This window comes from Puntigrus tetrazona, chromosome 10, assembly GCF_018831695.1.
Source record: "Puntigrus tetrazona isolate hp1 chromosome 10, ASM1883169v1, whole genome shotgun sequence".
Taxonomy (NCBI): domain Eukaryota; kingdom Metazoa; phylum Chordata; class Actinopteri; order Cypriniformes; family Cyprinidae; genus Puntigrus; species Puntigrus tetrazona.
In genome coordinates this window covers 12,009,035-12,031,979 of record NC_056708.1, presented here as the reverse complement: position 1 = coordinate 12,031,979, position 22,945 = coordinate 12,009,035, and the positions used below count along the sequence as shown (strand labels likewise).

Here is a 22,945-nt window from a genome sequence, read left to right as displayed (position 1 = left end):
AAACTTCTATCATTGGTCAGTCAAACATACAAACACACGCAATTGGTTAAACCACAGTTGCTGTTGTCAGGCTGGTCGGGAAGCTTTTTCTAGGAAATTAACTCCAAGAAATTACTTATAGCTGTCTGTGCATTTTAGACTGAGATGGGAAGAAAATATTCCAACATGGGGAAAAAAAAAATACACACTTCACATTTGGCAGCGTTTGGCAAGGATGATCTAAGTTAGCAGCTAATTTATCCAATGAAAGTAGGAAACGAACCAATCTATAATGACATGATGCTGAGGCCAACAGATTTTCCCTAAGAAAGATGCTATGGTGAGTGTCTGACATGCTACATCTGCAGAAAGACATTCTGAGAGCGCCATTGCAGCCAAGAGCCGCGAGGCAACTGCAGTCTTTCCCCTCATAAATGTGGATGGCATCGGCAGCTCAGACCAGCTTTATGAAGATTAGGAAGAGTTGGCTTTGTTTCTCCTTGACCTTATTATACATCAACAACTGCATGGAGGGAAATATGACGGTTTGCCTGGTATTCTGAGCGAGACCTCTGGAGCAAGGCTATTTTGATTAGCATGAATTAGTTTTGGTGTTAACACGGTTCGCCTCTGCAAACATGATCATAGCACAGTTCCCTCCCACGCTGACACGATGTGCCGGAGAACATAAATTAATGGATGCGTGGAGAAAACAGGAAATGCTGATCGCTTGCAGTATTTTTATACCGAAATCAAGGTGTTTCCATTTAAATAACATTCGGATGAAGAAAGGCAGAATCAGACGTATCTTTGATGTTTAATGGGATTTCCCAATGAAGCACTGAGGTACAACGTCATGATTCAATCCCTGGAAAGTTACACGATGTCAGCATGGCCAAATCTTATTGTTGTTTCGATGTCACGTCTTTATAAAACGCCGCTGTCATATTACCATGATCATTTAGCGTGATTATTTATTTAAAACACCGATACGATCTATTCCTTTTTTTACTAAGCCTCTAAATGATTTACACCTCTGCCACAATACTGCAACGTCTTTATACAATGCTAAGGAAAATATTGATATTCATGTAATTCACTTGGACAATTAATATGCATATTTTGCAATTTATTCAATTAACATTCTTAATCGATTCGCAGCAACAGTTCAAAAACAATAACAGAGCAGATTCTATTAATTATTTAAGGCAGCTTGTACTCGAACGTTAACATTAGTAAACCAAGTTAAATTACATTAGAGGCCGATCTTGACTTCTTGCTACCTGAAGCTCATTAATAAACAGCAACAGCTTGAAGCGTTGTGTCTTCTTAATGCTCTGACCTGTCTGGAGGCCCTAGTTACATGTAATTATTCATGTTATCGCATTCCACTTCGTTAGAGGACCTATAAATACCATTAAGCCCTGAAGGCCTCAGAAATGGCAGGGGCATGTTCAAGCATCCCCATGTGATTTTAATAACTTAACGTGTTTGCAGCATGAATGCTGTGACCAAGGCGCCCAAGTGCCTGTGGTTATTAAGGATAAGGACACTGTAGTCAGGGCATGCCGAAGGCCTTAACACGTTCAGAGAGACAGAGCACAGAGACATTAGATGCACACCGCTATTTAGAGAGTCACAGCCTGAGGGAACTTGGTGGAAGACATGGTAGACACACTGTTCGAAAAAACAACAACAACAACTGTTTGAATAAATAAAGGCAAAAGATTATGGGGCTATTGTTGATTTGAATTTACTAATTTTGAGTCTTCACTGAACTTAAAAAGTAAAGTTTCTTTTATACGTTTCGCTATATTTGGAGCAACTGCCAACTTGCATTTCAGATTTTTCTTATCTATCTTTAAAGCTTCTGTACTCTGGTGGTTTGAAATCTGATTGTTTTGATTATTTAAATCTATTTTGGTTCAAACTGGATTTAGATATTTGTTTTGTCATGTCAGGTGTATATAAAACTATGTCCTATACATAGTAACCAGAAAGACAGGCCGATTTTAAAGAAAAGCGTCGGATGCACTTTAAGACCACAAATAGTCTCAAATGCTTTAAATAGTACAGGAACATTCCTTATTATACTTTTAAAAGGTCTTAACTTTGGAGACTGAAAGATATTAATCACAATATGGCTGGATTGTAAAAAACTATGATTTCAGATGTTTTTTTATTTTTTTATTTTGTCTGGTAAAGCAGCATTTATAAGCATACCTGCTTTGTGTAAGTCATATAAATACATACACACAGTATGTGACCAAAAGATTAGACCATTTTTAAAATGTTTGCTTTTTCGCATACGATATTTAAAAATAATCAACTTTTTTTTTTTTTAATCAATGCAGAGCTTCATTTACTCCAGTTTTTTTGTAACGAGCCAGCTCATAGTCAAGGTCAGCACAAAGTAGCGCGTCTGTAAATATTTGCCCTCTAGTGATGAACACAGGCACTGAGACAGACGAACCCCGTCCTTTATTTGTATTCGTGATGGTGCTTGAGTTTAACACTGTTTGTCACAAGCAGGTGTTTCGCGAAACCACTCCCAGTGTTTACATAATACCTGCTTATTCAGGCTATTACCAACTCATTTCTCGCGATAAATTTGAAGTGCGTGGCTGTGACTCGGCATGCGGAGCAACAAATTGGATCTCTATTCAAATGTGCAGTTTACACTGTAAAGAGAGAGCAGCTGAGGGCTTTTCGCACATTTTCCCCTTTCTCTTTCTATCTGCCACCAGCAGAGGTTACAGCTGTGCACCCCAATCAGGCGTCCCATGATTCCATCCAGCGCTCTCTATGTTGTCTGGTAACTGCTGGGTTCCAGTCGTATTTCTGTTGGTGGTTTGTTATGTCCAGGTATTGTGCAGAATCTGACCTCCGTGCTGAAATCTCTTCACTCTCTTAATCAAGGCAGTATTTTCCGGAACTACGTTGCCAAGGAAACAGGGCAGATGACTTGGATCTGCTAAATGCTCTGGCTTGAACTGACCAATTGTGCTACAGGGAATGCTAAAGCAAAACACACATCGATGCTAACTGGAAGTGCTTGATGTAATATTGCACTTGATAATGTTATATTGTAATACGAAAAGTAGATTTTTACATTTGTGAAGAAATCTGAGGGCAAAGTGCTTTTGTAAAACCCGATATCATGATGTTAAAATGCTTGCCAGGGTGTTGCTATGCAGTTGCCAGGTGATTTAAGTTGGTTGTTTATTGTCACACCACAATCTCCATCATGATCTGGTCCCTTCAAATGAGGATTGATGAATTCAAACAGAAAAATTGGATCCCTCAAGCTTCAAACAAGGTTTTCAAACAATTTATTTTTAAAGTTAAAGTTTTTGTGAGTCAGCAAAAGCTGCTAAATGATTCTCACCTGTGCCAAATTTCATTATGTATTTTTCCACACCCAAAGTACAAAATTAATAACAGCTTACAAAAATATTCAGATATTTTAACAAACCTTGCTCTTCTACTTCATGAAATATAAATTTGAATTCCACAGAATTCAGAAAAATGCTGTTAATATTTTAAATCATCAAAAAAAATAAAACAAACAAAAAAACATTTTCCTATCTACAAGGATCTAATGTTATCTCATGAGAATGTGATGTATTTTGCGGAAAATATGGTTCTATAAAACAAAACTATATTATAAAACATGTCTATAAAACATCTGCTTATGTTTTCACAGGCAGTAAAACGTATAATGGTGATATTTTCAGCATTTTAACGTAGAATACTGACGTATTTTCAACATTTTAAAATACAATACTTATGTATTGATCATACATAAAACGTAATTTATTTACATATCAACTTTACAGACAAATGAATCCTTAAGAATACACTGCATTAACATTTTTATTAACATATCATATCATAGGTATTTTTTTAAATGCATTATTAAATTAGGCTAATTTACTTAATACAAAATGATAACATTTAGTTCTGTGTGATTTCTGTTGCCAGCTTGTTTCAAAAATACATAATGTAAAACATTCCAGCAATCATTTAACTATTACATATCAAGTAATTACGTTGTAATGTAATGTATGGTGTGACTGCTGAACTCAAGCCTTAATTTAGAAATTTTGATCTGTATTCTGAGCAGCGACTGTATGCATTACCCACAGCGAGATTATATACTCATTACAAATTAAAAGATCACCACTTCTGAGAAAAATTGAATGTTTATTGGCTCTCATCGTATTTGTAAAATAGTCCATGTGACATCAGTGGTTCAGTTGTAATTTTACAAAGCTACGACTACAAAAATAAATTACTTTAAATGTTGTAATGCATCCAAATGGCATGTTTCAGCATCATTCCAAACATGCATAAATCTATATTTTGTGCTATAAAATTTTCTACCTGGCATAAAAGTACCTCGGTGCATGTTTTAGCGAGACACGAAATGAATGCTAGATGTGTGACGTGCCATGTCATGGTGTGAACGAATATCCATTATTTTGTTGTGATATGAAATGCAGTAAACGTTATATGAAGTATAGGACATTGCAACGATGCTGTGCTATCTCCAAATGGGATGGAAACTCTGCGTTGGGTGTAAACACGCCCCGTGGCCCTTATTGATGGGACAGCCCTCTCGAGGTATCAAATCAGTTTTTGAGCTTTTCTCCATTGGAGTTCAGAGTTACGAGTTGAGGAGTTGAGACTTCTTTTCATCCGAGTCCTTCTCCATCGGAGCATTGCGCCTTCCATGACCTGCTCTGCAACAACTCCACAAACTTGCTGTAAGGATCAGCTGGAAGCTGGCAAAGACACAGCGCTAGCTACTGCAACGCAAATCACTGAAGTGCTCCAGCGTTCCTTCAGCAAACTCCATTGACCATCTGCACCTTCAACTCTGGAAACTTCCAAATCTGAGCGACCCAACGAAGAGAGACTTCTACAAATGCCCATTCAAATCGCCCGGGGAATCCCAAAGACATCATCCAAGACAAACGCCGCAACCAATCAGAGAATCAGTGTGATCCCCCATTCAACAGCATTTCTCAGAAATAGCTTACCGCACCAATAAACCATTCTTAGTTCAGTTTAAAATGATGCTCAACCCTGCTTCTGTGAATATGGCTTGTCTGCGTCCTTCAGTCGAGTCTATGATATTTTTACACAACTTAGAAAAGTAATAGCACATGTTTCTTGAAAAAGAAACAATTGATTTGAGTAATTCATGAGTAAAGCAGAAAACAAAGCAGGATGAGGTCACAGCAATACACGTGTTCAATTCCAATATTCACTGAGCAACAGCGATGCTTGCCTCAGCAAACACCACTCATAGGCCACAATTTTCAGAGATGTGAGAGATATTTCATGCAGCTCTTCCCTAAATTCTGCCCCATTCTTTGATCTCAAGTTGGATTTAATTGATGATGTCTTGAGCAGTCTTCTCCACTGACGCAAGTATGAACTCATCTAACCCAACGTGCGCTTCTTCCTTTATGGATCAAAGACTCTTTCAGAACCATGTGTCAGTGAGGCTAATTGCGACAAACAAAGATTCAACCGCAGCATATAAACTAACATAAATGCAGGTCTGAACCATTAGCTACAAGTTAATAACTAGACCTCCCTGAACCCATTCAGAGTTATTTTCCTCTCACTGGTCTATGGTACTTTTTCTTTCACTTTCTTGCCTTTCAGAACAAAAACTATAACACTTCGCATTTTTTAAGTTTTAATGGATTTGTGCATAAAATATGATTTTGCAGAAGAGCAAATCCGAAAGCTGGGATTTTAAAACAATAATAATAATAAAATACTGATTCAAGCCTAGCCTAAATATATTGATTTATACAATAAGCATCAGTTGAAGGAAAAGTAGTAGTTACGATCAACTTTTTTTTTCAAATTCCAATGTAGTACAGAGTTGCATGTATGTATATTTTTTATGTATACATATGTATATATGTTTTTTTTACATTAATACAGCTATAAAAAAATATATCTAAAAGTTACATAAAATATTTATAGTCAAACATAGGATCTTCAATAACATTTTGCTGGCCCAGGAAAAACATTCTGTGAACATATTTTACACTAATACAATGTGAGAAAGTTACCCAGCATTCCAATTCCATTCATCTCCATGACTTTTTAAATCCCTTTTATTATTTTTTTTTTTAATACAACAAATTCTTACTTTTGGTGGCTCCAAGCTGAAGTAATTTTAACGAGTTATAACAAATATATCTAAGTCACAACACTGCAGCAACTACGATGCACCACCACAATCTGTAGATTTGCCCATCAAATTAAAGGACTCCCACATGCTTAAAAAAACTTTCTTAAACAAATAAAATGAATCCTTTCCAAATGCAATATCATTCCCAACTTCATGATCCACATATCAAAAAGTTGCACTTCCTCAGACTATCCAATATTTTCTGTATTTCATATTTGTCCAGCTCTGATCCTCTGATGGCTTAAAAGTTCTGTTATATACCTCGGAAAGATGACCAAACAACAGGTTCCAGAAATGATTGTGACATGTGAGAAACTGATGGCTACGTGTCCCTTCTGCAGCGAACATTTTAGACACAAGGTTGATATCTTGTCTGTGAGCAACCTTAAACTGAATCAGACTCAAATGTGTATTTATGAAACAATTATGTATATTGTGAATGCAAAATTTCCGTATGTCTTAATATCTATTATATTTATCTATCCAATTTAGCGTGTTGAGGTTTCTGCTCTTAGCGTACAATGTATGTTCTCAAAAAATGTCTTACTTGTAGATAACAAAAAAAAAGAGGCTGGAAATTGGTATCTCTGCTGAAGATGCTGAAAGGATGCCAATCTATCCTTGATATATAAATCTTTCATTTTGACTATGCCAGCTCTCCTTTCAAGATTGAAAAGCAATTCCAGCAAATTGGACTATATCTATATACAATTTTGGATCTCTAACACTCTTGATTCGCAGTTCTGCCCCTAAATACCAGCCGACCCCAAAAATCACAAAGGATGTTGATCCAGGACCCCTTTTGGAAAAATCACAGCCACCCTAAATGTTCAAACCAACACAATTTATAAGAACTTTTCCCCCAGTTTCTTTATGAAATCATTAACCATTCATTGGAGAAATAGTGCTGGAATGAACAATTAACTACCGAAAAAAGATTATCACAAATTCCCACAATACTACTGAATGGGTTTTGCAATGAAAGCTGGAATTTTGCAGAGGAGAGATGCTGTGCTCTAAATCTCCAGTCAGTGTACAGTACCTCCGGTCGGCACTGTTATGACTTACTGCATCACTGCACAGGAATGACACTGCCATCAATCATATTAACTCTAGACCCACAAATCAGGAACAAAAAAATGCACCCCCAAGGTTTTACACAATCAGCATTAATTACATAATTATCCACTTCATTAAAATACCCAATATCGTAACTGGAGTTCAAGGTGTTTCTATCCGATACTGAAAAATGGCCTCTCTAAAAAGGCTATTATACCTGTACAAACATCCAGCATGTGCACACAAACATACACCAGCCACTAAAGGGATAATTCACCTACAAATTTAAATTCTGTCATTATTTACTCGCCCTCAAATTGTCAAGACTTTTTACAGGAAATGCAAAAGAAATACTGGAGAATATACAGAGTGTTAAGGTGCAGTGACTGCAGGCAATTATAATTTTTTTTTGCATCAGGAATTCACGCAGGGGATTCCAACATAAATTATGAAACTATTTCAAGCACAAACTTCGCAATGGGTTTGAGTAGCCCAAACGATAACACACAGAAAGTGATTTCAGCTTGAGCAGTTCTTCATACACTGCAACACTACTGACAACTGATATTTTTGCTCAGAAAATGTTGCTAATATTTCTGCATCTTTGCTACTTATAATGGGAAAAGAGGCTATTAAAGTCTAAAAGTGACGAAAAAAGCACTATAAAAGTGGTCAGCACAACTGATTGCATGATATTGCATTTTAGATTTTATATTTAAATCAATTACTGACTCAAAATCTCTCTATTCTGTAAACATTTCAGTTCATAACCAGGTTTGATGATTTCAAACAATGGTTTATCTGACGTCAGTAGACTAGAAATACAGCACAAAAGTCATATGGACTGTTTATGTGTCACTTTTATGCTCTTATTTGTCACTTTAGAGCTTCACAGCTCCCATCCCCATTACAGAAAACAGCACTCTGGATATTCTGCGAATTTTTTTATTTAGAAAGAAGATAGAAAGCCACACGTAGTGACACGAGAACAAGTAAATGATGACAGTATTTCCATTTCTGGATGAAGTACTCTTTTAAAAAATGAATCAACAGCGCGTGAAAGCTTTTGCCCATAGCGCTCTACACCGTGACACATCACAAAACTCCAAACTCACCTTGAACGATGATGTGCACGGATGTGGTTCGGGGTCTGCTGCTAGTTTGCACCGCGCAGATGTATTGGCCCTCGTCTGTCAAGTCCACATCCTCAATTTTAATGGTGAACTCATCCTGGTTCAGAGTAACCAAACTCACCCGGGGGTCCACGGACCACTTATCCTCTCCGGCGTACAGTATACTTGATCTGTTGAGCCACGCTGTGTGTGTCACGAAGTCCCCTTGCAAGCAACTACAAGAGAAGAGAGAGAACCAAAGAGAATACTCAACCTTTAGCATTAGCATGTGCGCTATGAGCAAACGTTCCCCTATGAATTATTACCCGCATATCCCTTTGTGACCAAAGCACCAGGATCCATCAATTAAGATAAATTCAAATATTCATTAACATTCATTCAAATAGTCCCCCAGGTACTGTAAGTCGGAAGACTGCATCTGTTTCGGAAGTGAGCACGGATGTATTCCCTAGATATTAAGCGAGGAAGAACAACACTGTAAGACATCGATCAAACCCCCAAACCCTCTAGAAGACTGGGTTTATTAAATTCAGTGACCCCCGGCTAATATTTAAAGTTAAACTGGCTAGCAGCAAACAGCCTTTTAGTGATTTCAGCTTAAAGACAATACCATCTCTCCTTATTACGGATACAATGGAATTAGATGCTAATTACTTACAGACCTTTCTTAAATGAGGACATGCTGTGTCTAATTACAGCTATGCCTAACAGTTAGCAGCAGAGGCCAAAATAGGCCCTCTTCATATACTGTAGGGCTATTAAAATCAAAAGCAATCATGCGCTTAATTGATTACTTGCCTGATTAACCATTCAATAAAATGCAGGTACAATTTTCATGCAATCTTTGTTTTATCTCTGATAGCATCACAGCCCAAAAATCTTTGGCACACATTCGAATAATAGGCGTTCGATGCTCATTAAAGTCCATTATGGTCATAATGCTTACGAGCTCTTTTTAGTTGATTCTGTGAGAGGCGCAGCGCTGAACTACTTTAGCTTCTAGAGGGCAACATCCAAAGCACCAGGGACAGATGAGGTAAATGTGCTTCTTTGTGTCTTTTTTTTTTTTCACCCTCGGCAGGCAGGCAGAAGTACTGGGTACAAGCAAAGGCATTCGTTTTCATGAGAGTGGAAACTGCGGTACTGGCCTCCACCTCGTCTTATAATAGACTAAATGAGAACGCTGGAGATCAGTGGAAAGATCAAGACTTTTCCCTGTGGACGGGTTCATATAATACACTGCAGGGCATCCTACGCAGAAATATTAAAGTCGCCCTGCTCCAATCTATCTTCTCCTTGCACTTCGCTATAAAGAAGTAAAGTGTGATTTCAGTGGCATTAAAAAAAATAATCACAATAATCTTTTATATAAATATAAGTACATATATATATGTACATATATATATATATATATATATATATATATATATATATATATATATATATATATATATATATATATATATATATATATATATATATATATATATATGTGTGTGTGTGTGTATGTATGTATGTATGTGTATGTAGACTTCAGTATTATATTGTATTTTAAATGTCAAATAATGGTTAAAATAACTTTTTTGTATTATTCCATAAAACCACAGCAATTATTGTTTTGTGTATTTCCATTTTGCCCTTCCACAGTTGCAATGACCAGATATCTACTACTTATTAATATCAAATTTTGTAAAACCACAAGAAAAAGTTTGCATAATTAAGCCTTTGTGCAGACAAACCTTTTATTAGGCTCATCTCAACCCAGGATCACTCACAATATATAAACACAGTACACATACATATATTATGTAAAAAAAAAACTGTTATTTTAGATTCATCATAATTAATCGTTTGATATATAAAGAGAGAGAGAGAGAGAGAGAGAGAGACGAGAAGGTGTGATATCACAAAGCTGAGTGTAATATTGCTCATTTAGAATATAAAAATAAATGAATTTTTTTTTTACTAATATAAATTTGTCTTCGCCTTTATAATGAAACATACCGAGCTGCCTTCATTTTTAGTAATAGTTACATTTGGAGAACCATTGTATCAAAAAGTTAAAAAGCCCTGCTTCAATAAAAGTATCCCTAGGTGAATATAATAAAAGCAGATCCAACCATAATAGCAGAAAGAGATGCATCAGCTGGCGTATAAAACACAAGGTAGTGAAACAAGGTAACAAAGCACACTCAAGGGCATTCAAAGTTGGCTGGAATAACAGAAAAAAAATGCAAAGCAAAAGCAGCTGTTGCACCTGTAATTGAACGAAACCCCTGATGAAACACAGTTTATGGGATCAAAGAGCATAGCTCGTGCACATTCGTCATGTGGACATGGATGATATGGTAAATAATACAGGAAACAAGAACAATGCTGTTCAAATAGCCTTTCGCTGCACATGGCTGGCGTGCTTGCATGTATTCACAGATGACTGCACATGTGCAAGACTGTGTATTTGAAGAAACTATTCACCTGAAGATTAAAAATTGGTCTTTAATATTGACTCAAAACTCACACTAACACACAAACTCTTTGTTCACTCCAAACCGTTGCATCAGACCAAAAAAGTCTTTGTCCATAATATTGCTTCATCCAATGGAAAAAATAATGTCTCGCCTGAATTAAAAAAAAAAAAATCTGAACAGATCAAGCACTGTTTACAAGCAAAAACAATATGTTGGTTGGCTTTGACATGAGAGGAGATGGACTTTTTTCCACTGGAGGAAGTGTTATTATGGATTCTGGACTTTGGTCTGGCCAAAAGTACTGTTCGAATTTAAAACAGCTTAAGGGTGGATTTTTTTTTTACAGGCAAGTAGCTGTTCACTTCACAAGATGTTAATTGATTGAATGGAGATGTGCAGGTCACTTATAGATTATTATGATGTTTTTATCAGCTGTTTAGAATATCATTCTGATGGCACCCATTCACTGCAGAGCATCCTAAACTTCTCCAAATCTGTTCTGATGAGGAAACAAACTCACCCACATTCTAGATGCCATGAGGTTTAGTACATTTTCAGCAAATATAAATTTTTGAGTGTACTATTCCTTTCATTTTTGGGTGATCTATCCCTTTAAGCCGAGCCGCATTGTGGTGACCGCATATTGTTGGTTCAGCTATGGCATTAAATTATTATTTACAGCATGACCATAAAATGCTGTACATTATAATAACAGCCTCTTGGTAAGACACTGAGGCTGAATCCAATTCAATCAGTCTTAACCTTGAGCAGCCAGAACCTTCTGGAAACCTGTAGCACAGCATCTCCGGCCACTAGAGCATGTCTGAGCTGCATGTTCATAGTGCCACACTGAATCAGCACAATGCAACAAATACATAAATTAATAAATAACTCTGCCTTATATTCCCTTATCAGAGAAGAGCAGACAGCAAACCAATTTAATCCAAATAAAGTGTCTACCCTTTCAGTGCAATGAAAAGCATCCAAGGGCGGGGAAAATTAAGCATGCGGAAAAAACAAGCACGGCCCTCGTCCATTTTGGTCCTGACACTGAAATGCATGCGCTTTGGGAATTTTTTTTTTTTTTTTTGCATCATCATTATGGGATGTTCGACTATTCTCATTGTAGCATGGATACTGAGGAGTGAGGAGTTCATTTTTACTGCAGTGTCATCATCTTTTCGCTGGATTTTTTTTTTTTACTTAGTTTAGAATTACTTTGGTTATTCATTCACGTTGCACTGGAGTCATGGATCCAACTCTATTTCAGCCAGCAGTGCATCAACCATATCCCACTGTACTTGCGGAGGACAAAAATATATCGGGTATCAGACCAAGTGCGGTTTTGAAAATAAATCTTTCCGCAGCCCCCTCTGGCTACCTCATGACATGAACAAGAGAGGGCATTCATTATTAATTTACTTTGGAGAGAGGGATTGATTTGGCATAGAAGGTCTATAGAGGGAAAAAAAAGCTATAATATATAACACTGGATTACCTCCAAATAACATTACTGTCAGGGAGTTAGTGTACAGCCAAGACAGAACATTGCTGCTACCTGGACGGTAAGGATGTATTGATTTTTGTCCCAAACACACACACACACACACAGTTACGTGAGTCATTGTATGTGAGGCAGGGTGTTGCATGCACTGTCAACACAGACAGACGGAACAACTTGATTGTTTTTATGTTTCAAAATGCAACGCTGGATGTACATCGTACAAATTTTGCTCCTGAGGGTTTCTCTCTTGCTTGTTTCTGATTGTAAGTGCTGACTCATTCCTCCTTCACTTCCCTAAGTGCATATTGAGAGTGATTGAGTTATTTTCATTTATATTCGAGTCTTCAAGCGCACAAAGTGCTAATCAATTATTTCATTAGGAGATTTTAAATGCACTGAAATTAACAACTTCACAGCTCTAAAATATAATGGTGAAGGAAATTTCAAGGTTTGGAGGAACAAGTGCGAGCGCTTTGCTAGGTCGAAGTCATACCTGAAACGGCCCTTGGGTTCATGGGCTGATTTGTGCCATAAGGCATTAGTTTGCTCTCCTTAACCACAAAACTCGACATCACATGGTGAGGGTTTGAGTTACTATGGAGATCTCGTGAGGTGAATGAACTTAGAAAAGGCCACTTAGAAAAGTCTTGCTTTACCACTGGATAAATGTTTTCATCAAAAAAATAAGAGATTTCACTGCAATGCTTGTGTGGTAGAGTTCAGAAGGGATTATATTAACAAAAAAAAAGTTTTCTTTTGGAATTCTCATCTTTTAAAATCAAACTGATTGATGTTCTGTGTAATAATATTTCAAATGTAAATCTGCATAGACGTAAAATCATCTTTTGAATGATTTGTGTGGAACATTGTTGTTGCAGATTATTTTGTAATATATAAAAGCAATGCTTAAAACTTGCTACTGAAGTCTGAGGCAATGGTAATTACAAACTGAAGTCAAACCACAAACCCGTAATGAAGCACTGTCATTCATTTGACAAATTAGTTTTCAAGTCTGACAAATGACATCTAAGCATGGTAAAAAGGCATGAAGGAAGCTTGACAATCGTTAAATGGTCTCTACACTCTGCGAAAAAAAGGAACAAAAATCACTGAGGCAGTACCATTTAGGTACAAATACAATTTAAGTATGTATGTACCATTAAGGCACCATCATGCACTATTTAGAAGTAAATCAAGACGGTATCGCCCCCCTATTTTTCTGAAAATGTTAGGCATTGCTTTTATTAAACTGTAATTGATTGATTAAATTCTATTATATATATATATATATATATATATATAGGTCATTGAAATATAGAATAAATTTTGGCATAACCGTTATATATATAGAATTTTATATAAAATTAACCATACAATTACAATCTGATCTCATGACAAAAACGTACTACGAAAATGTGCCTGTATGAACTTTTTCATAAATGGGAAATATATACCAATGAGTACATATCACTGCAGTTTCCAACAGAAATGAACACTATAGGGGATAAAACAGGGAACACTTTTAATCGTTTTAGTACACCGTTATGATTATAGCTCCATACGTTTCGCTTTCCGGACATAACAAGCTTGCTCGGTGGCTCAGCCGACACAGAATTGGACTTAGGAACCCTTAGGTATGAATCCTATCAAAAACATGACTCACAATGAATAGGGCTGTAGCCATAACCACAATATCGTAACACAAATGTCGACAAGCCAATCACAGAGCAAGGAAAGTAACCGCAGAAACCGCATTTTATTTATTTTCATGAGGCTCTGTCCTTTACAATTTATCACTGTGCATTGAATGTTGAATAAATTAGTACTGATACAAGAGTGTTACGGGTGTCATTTTTCCATGAACTGTTTGTATCCAGGGGTTTCGTTAATTTTGAACACTGAAACGATTGTAGGTCCCAAAACCTAATTTTGGGAACATTTTGGGAACATTCAGGTCATGAAGCAACATCAAAAAGAATAGTTGAGGCCGGTACCAGCCAAAAGTTAGGAGTAGCTGAAGACTTTGCGAAATCTGTCAAATACAACCATGAAAGTAACAGGTATAAATGCATTACAGCCACTGTTACGCGGTGTGTAGTTGAGGAGATGTTTCCATTCAGTACAGTGCAGAAACCTGCATTTAAGTCAATGCTTCAAAAATTCAACAAGCAGTACAAGTTGCAAGGCAAAACCTACTTTTCAGAGACTGCTGTGCCGAAAATGTACAACAAGGTAAAGACATTGATCAAAAGGGAGCTTATGAATGACTACTTTTCTGCCACAACCGATATGTCAATATGACTACTTATATGAGTCTAACAGTTCATTATCTCAGCATGGAATGGACTCTGAAATCACGTTGCCCGAAGACCACAGGTCTGACAACATTTCAGATGCTCTCCGAAACGCATTTGTAGAGTGGTCCCTGGATGAGAAGCTGGCCTGAATCACTACAGATAATGGGGCCAACATTGTTGCAGCAGTCAAAAAGTTGAACTGGCCGTGGTTGAAGTAAACTAATCGAAAAACAAGCTAAAACTGCTTGCTTGTGATTGTGTTTTTAAGTCACATCGAGTAGGTTTTGGATGTAGTGCAGATGGTATGTTATTTTAAAACGTCACAGAGCATTAGAGTTAATGGACAATCAGAACCATGGTGACACATACAAAACCAATCTCACATAAAAGAACCATATGTATGTTCATCTGTTCCAAATAAAATGAACACTCTTTCAGCACCACTCAGTGGACATTTCACATTGAATACGTCACGAAACATTCCAGGAAAAAAAAACAAAAAAACATTCTTTTAGTGCCACTCGGTAGACATTTCACATTGAATACGTCACGAAACGTGCACGGTGCTACAGTATGTATTCCACATCTTGCAAGTTCCCAGAGGTAAAATGCATACAGTATAATGAATGATAATTAAATGCAATGAAAAAAATATCACACACACACACACACACACACACACACACACATATATATATATATATATATATATATATATATGTGTGTGTGTGTGTGTGTTATATCTCTGCTTTTAATAAATGGAATAAAGCTGTTGGATTATGATCCAGCAATCGGTTCCTGTTCAAATAATAAACTTGTAATATGTGGAACATACAAGACAAGTGTATTGTGTAAAGTATTTATCCAGGTACGAGTCCCAGTTTTAAAATCCAGCACGTCTCAGAAGGCACAGGAAGATGCACACTATCTGTGTACTTTTGCTCTCTCTGGGCTTTGAAATAGGTATTGGAACAACTGTTAAGGGAACTGGAGCCCTCTCCTATCTCTCTGGAATGGGTAAAAAAAACAAAAAAACAATTGACATTGTCAGGACTCACTACTGTTTCTTCTTGCTGTGACCATTTGCTGTGCAAACACACACACAATTTCTATCTTGTCGTCTGGGTTTTTGTCCTTCTCCTTCTGTCATTCTTGCTCACAATGCGATGAAACCAATATGAGAGGCTACACTATTTGATATGATTTTCTGCGTCTCTCCATAAGATCGTACACTCATGATACTCAGATTGCAGTGATGGCAGTCAGGCTGAACCAAGCTGAGCGGAGCAAATTACCTCTCTGCTGGTCTGTCTAACACAAGGCCAAACCACCCGAGGCATCCTTCTGGCCCTGCCGTTCCTCACGTCCACCCAGACATCCGTAAATAGTTGCAGATGAGATTGAATTAGCACCATACCGGTCGAAAAACGTGGTAAACAATTGGTTGTCTCTGCTTGCGTAGATTCCTATTTACTATTAATTAGCACATATTTATGTATGGCTTGTACTGGACACATTTAAAAACTGCTCCACTTACGTTTATGTGATTAACACTAATTGAGAAAAAAGTGCGTTGCATTTTAACCAAGAGATCTGAGCACGTGGCACAAGAACAAGACGGCTCCAGTCCTCCGGCAACACATGTTCATACCACACAAACTAGCAATTGTGCTCTAATTGCATCTTCAAAAAGCATGACAGTCACCTTGTTACAATCCGCGGCGCAACCAAAATTAGAAACAAGCGAAACTACAACCGCGCAATTAATGAACAATTAAATAATCGTTTGGATTTGCTTTAGTAAAAATGAAGTGTGACCGGTCCGCTGTGTGTTCACACTGATCTGAAGTCGGAGAACCTCTGTGGCGCACAGCGCAGGAGGATTACAGCTTAGCTGAAAATCACCTTGTCTTTTGGAGTGGTGTCACGCAAATGAAGGTGCCCTTTGCAAATAATACCCATTAGAATTTCAAAGTCATTGAGTCTGGGCTTGAGAGGGTGACGGAGCGCTGGATTCACATGCTCTCCCTCTCAGTACCAGCCTCGCTCTGGTGAACCAGGCTAGTCATTAGGGAATAACTGACAATTAACATTCAGCTCATTTCATGCCTTACAGAGACTTCTTTTTTAAGGGTATCAGGTAATGCACCTTTTACTATCATTTCCGTTATATATGTGTTTCAAAACGTAAACTCACAAAGACTCTTCATTCAAACAATAATAACAACTGCTCCTTTATGCATTGATTCTTAATACCATGTTGTTACCTTGAGGATTCACAGCTGTTTTGTTGTTGTTTTATTTTGATAGTTTGATAGTTGTTAATGATTTGCTGCCTGCTTTTCTTCAGAAAAAGTCTTCAGGTCTCACAAATTCTTTGATTTTCAGAATCTTTTACGCAGTTGAACTTTTTGCAACAATGACTAAGCTTATATGATTTTGAGATCCGTCTTTTTACACTGAGGACAACTGAAGGACTATCACAGACGGTTTAAATGCGTGTATGCAATAACAAAAAAAAACTAAATAATGCTTTAAGAGCCTGGAGGTGAAAACTTTTTGAATTTTTGAACGTCTTCTGTAGCTTCTGAAGGGCAGTAGATAATAATTATAATAATAAAAATGAACAAATAAATAAAAAATAACATCATATATATGAGTCCTTCAGTTGTCCTCATTGTGAAAAGTTGGATATTAAAATAACAGTTTGTTGGAAAGGTTTTAAATACACAAAAGATGCTGAAAACCAAACAATTTGTGGGACCTGAAGGATTTTTGAAGATCAATGGGCAGTTAAACTTTTCCAGACAAACAAGGAACTTAAAAAAAAAAAAAAAAAAAAAAGGTCCAGGTAATAAAACAGTAGTACGTAAATATGGTTATGTCCAAAATTTCCATGATCTTTACAGAATCTGCAAAATAATCATTTAAATTATAAAAATATCAGTTTGTTTTTGAACTCATCATTAGTTATCAGTGAATCACTAAAATAAAAAGAAACTTTACTCATTTCGAACAAATGAATTGAATAAATACTTCATAAATAAATAAATAATCACTTACTCTTACATAGATTCCCTTGTTTAGGTCCTGAATTAATATTAAATTAACAAACCACTTAAATGAATGATTCAGTGACTCAGAATGAGTTACTCGTCATTAACCTGCACAAGTGTGGAGACTATATGACTTTTTATGAATATATTTTATAATTATATATATATATATATATATATATATATATATATATATATATATATATATATATATATTGTGCTGACCAAGGCTGCATTTATTTAACCAAAATATAGTAAAAGCATTACAAATTAAAAATGTTTTCTACTTCTGCATAATATTTTAAAATGCAACTTATTTCTGATTTCTTAATTCTTTAATAATTAAAAAGTTTTAAAGAACAGCATTTTTTGAAACAGGAATCTTATGTTGTGTTATCAGTAGACTTCAATGCCCCTTTTGATCAATTCAACGCTTTCACTCTCAATGAAAGCATTCATTTCTTTACAAAACTACATTCTCAGTAACCCTGAACTTTTGAGCTGATCTATACCGTACATTATTGTGTTTTCCAAAGAAAAGCAACACTAACCATTTCCTCTGAAAACTATTTTGTGTTTCAAATCGGGCACACTTTAACGCACTGTGTGTTACAACGCCACGGCAAACAAAGCCCACCCTACATCCTCTGTAATGTAGAGCTCTCCAACCTAAATAGTGTAATTCTCCACAGTTCTGTCACTGGTCAGGAACAACAGGTCATGGGATAAACTGCAGGTCAGTCCTAACCGCCATGTAAGGCCTATAAATAACGGCCACAGCTTCCTTTTCATCGATCTTCATTTACTATACCTCCTTCCCGCACATTTCCAGTGTGACACAGTTTAATTGGCTGCACGGGGAGGTCTATGACCAAACCATAGGTAGGACGATTATCTGAGTCACTCTGAGAAAGGTTAACTAGCTCAACTAAAAGGGTGTAAGGCCATGGAATAAAAGCTTTTTTTTCCATTTACATCCTAGAAAGAATGAAGCAGAAATCACATACTCTAACCAGCAAAGGTGGAAGGTGTTAGCTGTTAAGTAACTCAAGCCTAACGTTAACCTTTATTAACAAATATTGTAAACATTTACGAAGATTTAGGAATATTCTTCTTGTCCATCTCAAAATCCCATATGGAAAGTGTACAGTAATGAGTTTTATACACAGATAAACACACCAGTCAGTTTCATCAAAACGCTCCCATTTAGTTTGACCTAACCAAGACCCGCTGGATTATTCACCTTGTATATTGTTTATGATAGACCGATTCATTCTGATGGTTCTGTGTACTGAGAAAACTGTACATACTCTCCACAAATCATGACATCCATCTGATTTTTAAAAATGACAATTAGTGTTTGTGTTGGGTCTAAAGGTCAAGGCTGACGGAGCAAAGGTCAGCCATATGAATCATCGTTCACACTGTCCTTTACTGAGAAGAAAAACAAACACTTCATAAACAGCCATTGATTCCTGCGGAAAGACGGACGAGGAGTGAGGGGGAGAAGTTCAGTATGAATTTTATGTTATGCAGGAAAATTACATAACCACCTACACTAGTTACTCCTTATTAGCTCTGAAATGGATTCATCCATGAAGCTCATATCAGAAACCCCACACATTTTACTAATTTCCATTTGACACTTCATTAGAAGTCATATTTCATTAGAAGCCATTGAGTACTATACATCTATCTGAAGCAGGGAATTAACAAACAAAAATAATTTGTTGTATGTAATGAAATATATATACATATATATATACATACATATATATATATATATATATATATATACATATATATATACATACATATATATATATATATATATATATATATATATATATATATATATATATATATATATATATATACAGTATATATATATATATATATATATATATATATATATATATATATATATATATATATATAATTCATAAAATGTATTTACAATTTAGTTTATTTATATACAAATTAAAACACATGCTAAAAAAATTTGAATGAACTGCTGTATATTATTAGAATTTATTGTATTTTATATGTGAATTTACACAACATTAAATTATATTACCTAAAATACTAAAAGATTTTTACATTTACATTTGCATTAAGTGAACCACTCCAAGAAATTCCAAAATAAAACTTCAAAATTCCAATTAAAGTTTCATCATTAAAACATTTTCCAATTCCTTGTTTTATTGCTGAATTACCATTGCGAATTAAATGTAAATTAAATTTTTTGTGAAACAAATGTCATAAAACCATTGGGTTCCAATTATTATTATTTTTTTTTTTTTATGGAACCGCTGCTCATTTTCCAACCCTACTAGGCAGGGTTTAGTTTAAAATTAGACAGAGCGGTAATCTTCCTGTTCTGCTAGCTTTTCGTAATAAGCAGACAGCTTTCTAACAGCAGTCACATGACGCTAACAACTATCCAAACGCATTCATTCAAATTAGCCATAATACCTTTTTTACAACTTTAAAACGGTAATGCAACTAAACGTCTCATCGCTTAATGGCTGCACTAAGCATTAGGCCATTTAAAAGGTGATTTTGGCTCATATTAAAAGGACAAAACATTGTTGTGCAGTATTCCCCATTTAATGCGCACCGTAGAGAATACAGAGTTGGAAAATGAGCTGCATGACTGCACAAATGTGCCTGGTCTGTCTTTGCAGTCTCCGTGGGCTCCGACTCCAGAGAGCGCAAAGACAAATGTCAGAAGGGAGATATTTTAAGAGGAAATATTTTTAAACGCCACACTCGCAGTAGCATCGACACCTGCCATCACTCCACAACGAGTCCCTGTGGCTCACATACGTATTTATGTCTAATAACCTTAATTATCGTCAGCTGGGGTCCTCGGTGATTTACCGCTATACAACAGCCAAACCTCTACCTTATGTGTATGGGATCACCTTATCAGGTAAGTCAAGACAGGAAAAAAAAAACATAATGCTGAGCTGGAAGAAAAGAAAGTGCTTGCTGACTTTTTGGCAGCAGGTGGAGATGGGTAATCTCACTGTTAACTCTGTCTTTTTTTTTTCTCTCTCTCTCTCTCAAGGAATGTTCTGCGGCGCAGCGGTATCACTGAAACGGACAGCTCTTTGCGAGGGTGGAAACACGGTTTTGAATGATACGGATGGTCTGGACGTGGTCTGCGGGCTATTTCTCCAGCTTTAATAAATCATTCCCTCCATCTCTCTCTCTTCCTGTCAGAGTGATTGTCAGCTACCTCTGTGATGAAGAAGATTCGTGCAGAGCTCTCGCTCTCAACAGATGTGCAGGTAGAACTACACGGCGGCCAGATGTTTTAATCAGAGAAGAAGTGCTCGGAGGAAGCCCTTGGAATGCAAATCCAAACCACCAAGTCACTAGGGGATGATGAGCAGTGTTTAAGAATGTTTATTTAAGCAGGTAGTGACTGATACAGTCCTAGTGAAGATGACTAGAACTCGATTAGCATGTTCCAATGATCTGTGCTTCTCATATCTTTAAGGTTACTTGTGAATTCTCAATATAGTACATGAACACTAAAAAGAGGAAAATTCAATGCAGTTCCAGAACCATTCATGGAATTGAACGAAATTAAATAATTTGGCAATATGTTTTCTTGAGTGCCGATTAATCGCATCCAAATAAAAGTTTTTGTTCACATAATCTGTGTGTGCCCTATGTATATATAGTATATATAAATACACACACATATGCATATATTTAAGAAGAATTTTATTTTATGAATATAAATATATACATGGAAACGCTTGTAAATGCTTTCAAAAATATACACAGCACACATATATCACGATTTATTTATATATATATATATATATATATATATATATATATATATATATATATATATATATATATATATGTGTGTGTGTGTGTGTGTGTGTGTGTGTGTGTGTGTGTAAATACAATAATTTCTTGTTTATTTCCTGCAGTTCTGGGCTGCAGAAATTACTTGGGGAAAAAAATGGCTAAAAAGCGTGTAATAACATTATATAAATCATTAGATAAAAAATCAAATCAAGTTTAATAGTTTAGTGTTTCATTGTTTTAAAATGTAAAATTTTTATTGCCAAAAACTGGCAAGAGGTATATAAGCCTCTAAAGGCATCTCTTATTGGTGATGGCCACTGCATGATTTTTGGTTCATTCCAGTTCACTGCTTTGTAATATAGTTCCACACACAATAAAAGTTTGATAGCAATTTGAAGAGTGTTTTAGGAGGCAAAGTTTTGCTACTAAAGACCTCTAATGTGATGCCGTCATTCAAAACTGCAGACAAAACATCACTTTAGCACAATTACTTTCTCTGCTCTCATGCCGGCTCAGACAGTTATGATATACGACCCCCTCGTCATTGGCTCCCTCGCCTGTCTGAAATAAGTGATGGTTATATTCAACCCAGTGCAGGGAAATTCATTTAAAGGTCATACATGCGCAGGAGAGCGAAATCAAACGTGCCACAGCCATTATGCAATCATCTGAGTATAAAGAGTGATCTGTGTGATTCATGTGCTGCTCTATTCAGGCTAATGTCGAGAGCATGACCTCCTGTAACAGCCCTGCACTGAGGGATGTCCTAACGGAGGTCAGGCCCTTAACAAAACAATAACAAAGACCCACAACAACATAAACATTCCTACAAACGTTGCACTCAGTAGGTCGGGGTACACAACACAAGCCTTTTTCATTTTCTATCAATTAATTATTTTTTTATTATAAAATGCTTGATGAACTTTATGAAATGTTGGTAACACATTCTATGAAGCCCAGATTTATAATAAATTATAAGGGTATTCTTAAGATATTATAATAAATGCAGAATGCATTATAAATAACTTTATAATATGTAGCATCATCTTATGAATATTCATAAGAACAGTTTTAATGTGTTGTAATATTTACTTAATTGTGGTTATAGCTATCATTTTTAACATACAATGAACAGGATTCATCCACTTAAATTACAATGGATTATATTTTTTATATTTATAGTTATAATGCATCAAAAGTCCATAATATCGGTTTGATTATTTTGATGATACCCTTTAGACAGCTGTTGATAAGTAACTCTGTAACTACTTGTCAGCTAGACTTCAATAGAGCATTAGTTGTGTGTTTGCTAACACTTTATTTTGATGGTTCCTCAACAGACATACTGAGTATAGGATGTGAACATTCGACCTACCCAAGTCTACTAACACTCTT

General features: G+C 36.1%; 1 protein-coding gene across 8 annotated transcripts in view; it reads right to left on the bottom strand.

The window, feature by feature from the left end:
* ntm (neurotrimin) overlaps positions 1 to 22,945 on the bottom strand; it is a 252,155-nt gene that overhangs the window by 29,996 nt on the left and 199,214 nt on the right. For all 8 annotated transcript variants that reach the window (XM_043249812.1, XM_043249817.1, XM_043249810.1 and 5 more), the window contains one exon: positions 8,374 to 8,606. In XM_043249812.1, the coding sequence (XP_043105747.1) occupies positions 8,374 to 8,606 (233 nt within the window). The remainder of the gene's footprint in view (positions 1 to 8,373; positions 8,607 to 22,945) is intronic.